This window comes from Mus caroli, chromosome 3 (genome assembly GCF_900094665.2).
Source record: "Mus caroli chromosome 3, CAROLI_EIJ_v1.1, whole genome shotgun sequence".
Classification (NCBI taxonomy): domain Eukaryota; kingdom Metazoa; phylum Chordata; class Mammalia; order Rodentia; family Muridae; genus Mus; species Mus caroli.
Window position 1 is genome coordinate 25,795,730 of NC_034572.1, and position 1,465 is coordinate 25,797,194.

At 45.0% G+C, this 1,465-nt stretch overlaps 1 protein-coding gene across 1 annotated transcript in view; it reads left to right on the forward strand.

The window, feature by feature from the left end:
* Window positions 1-316: 316 nt before the first annotated feature.
* Samd7 (sterile alpha motif domain containing 7) overlaps window positions 317-1,465 on the forward strand; it is a 15,374-nt gene continuing 14,225 nt past the window's right edge. Inside the window, exon 1 of the mRNA XM_021158024.1 lies at window positions 317-414. Coding sequence (XP_021013683.1) covers window positions 317-414 — 98 coding nt within the window. The remainder of the gene's footprint in view (window positions 415-1,465) is intronic.

The following is a 1,465-nucleotide window of genomic DNA, read 5'->3' on the forward strand; positions in this document are numbered from 1 at the left end:
AGAATTCAAACAATTCACAAAAGCGCAGGCATGCAGGCATGAGTTCAATCCCCAGAACACACACAAAAACAAAACAGGTATAATATGTGTGATTGTAATCCCGGCTCTGGACCAACAAAAACAGGGAGATCCCTGGGCTTCATTGGCCAGCCCCAGGTCCCCAAAACACAAGGCAGACAGCCCTTGAGGATCAATACCCATGTCCTTTACCTAAACAGGCACACACACACACACAAAGGAGAATGTTTTCCACTGGGTTATTTGTTAATATACCTGTCTGTTTCTTTTTAGAGTTTCATCGGAGTCAAGGAATCTGATGACAAACCCAATGATGTCTGTGAACTCTTTACTGACATCAGGACAGCAGAAGGTCCCAATGGTTCCCTCTCCATTTGGGCCTCCAATTGTGGACAGGTATATCTCTCCAATTTAATAGTCCAGTGAGAAGAGAGGATAAGTCATCACTAGAGCGTGGGATGGTGTTAGCCTTAGATGATAAAGAGCATTGGGTTATCTCAGTGGGTTGTGGTACCATGACCCATGGCACTCTGCTGGTCTTACCTTTGGGTGTAAGGCACTGCTTTCCCTTGGAAGACTGTTTGGCCTACTAGCTCATGAGGAAATCACATTTACTTGGAATGTGACAGGCATTATCAAGTGTAAAACCTGCTGGATTAGTCTTCTAAGGCTACCCCAATAAAACGCAGAAGACAACATGGTTTAAATAACAGAAATTCCAGGCTGAAGAGATGGCTCAGTGGTCAAAAGCACTGGCTGATCTTTCTCCGTGTTTTTTGTTTGTTTGTTTGTTTTGTTTTGTTTTTTGTTTGTTTTGTTTTTTTGTTTTTTCGAGACAGGGTTTCTCTGTGTAGCCCTAGCTGTCCTGGAACTCACTTTGTAGACCAGGCTGGCCTCAAACTCAGAAATCCGCCTGCCTCTGCATCCCAAGTGCTGGGATTAAAGGCATGTGCCACCATGACCGGCTATGGCTGATCTTTCTAGAGGACCAGGTTCAATTCCCAGTACTCCTATGACAGATCCTCACAATTGCCTGTAACTCCAGTCCCGGCAGATCCAACACCCCTTTCTGACCTTCCTGATAGTGCACACATATGATGCACAAACATACATTAGGTAAAACATCCATAAACATATTTTTTAAGTAAAGATAAAAGGTTCTCAGTTCTGTAAAATACAAGTCCAAAATCACAGCACTGCCCAGTTCACTTCTGGTGAGCCCTATTTCTGGCTTATGGATTCTATCTCCTTACCATGTCCTCACATGGCCTGTCCTCTGTGTGCATATGCAGGTGCCCTCTGTGTGCATCATATGCAGGTGTCCTCTGTGTGCATCATATGCAGGTGTCCTCTGTGTGCATATGCAGGTGCCCTCTGTGTGCATCATATGCAGGGTGCCCTCTGTGTGCATCATATGCAGGTGTCCTCTGTGTGCATCATATGCAGG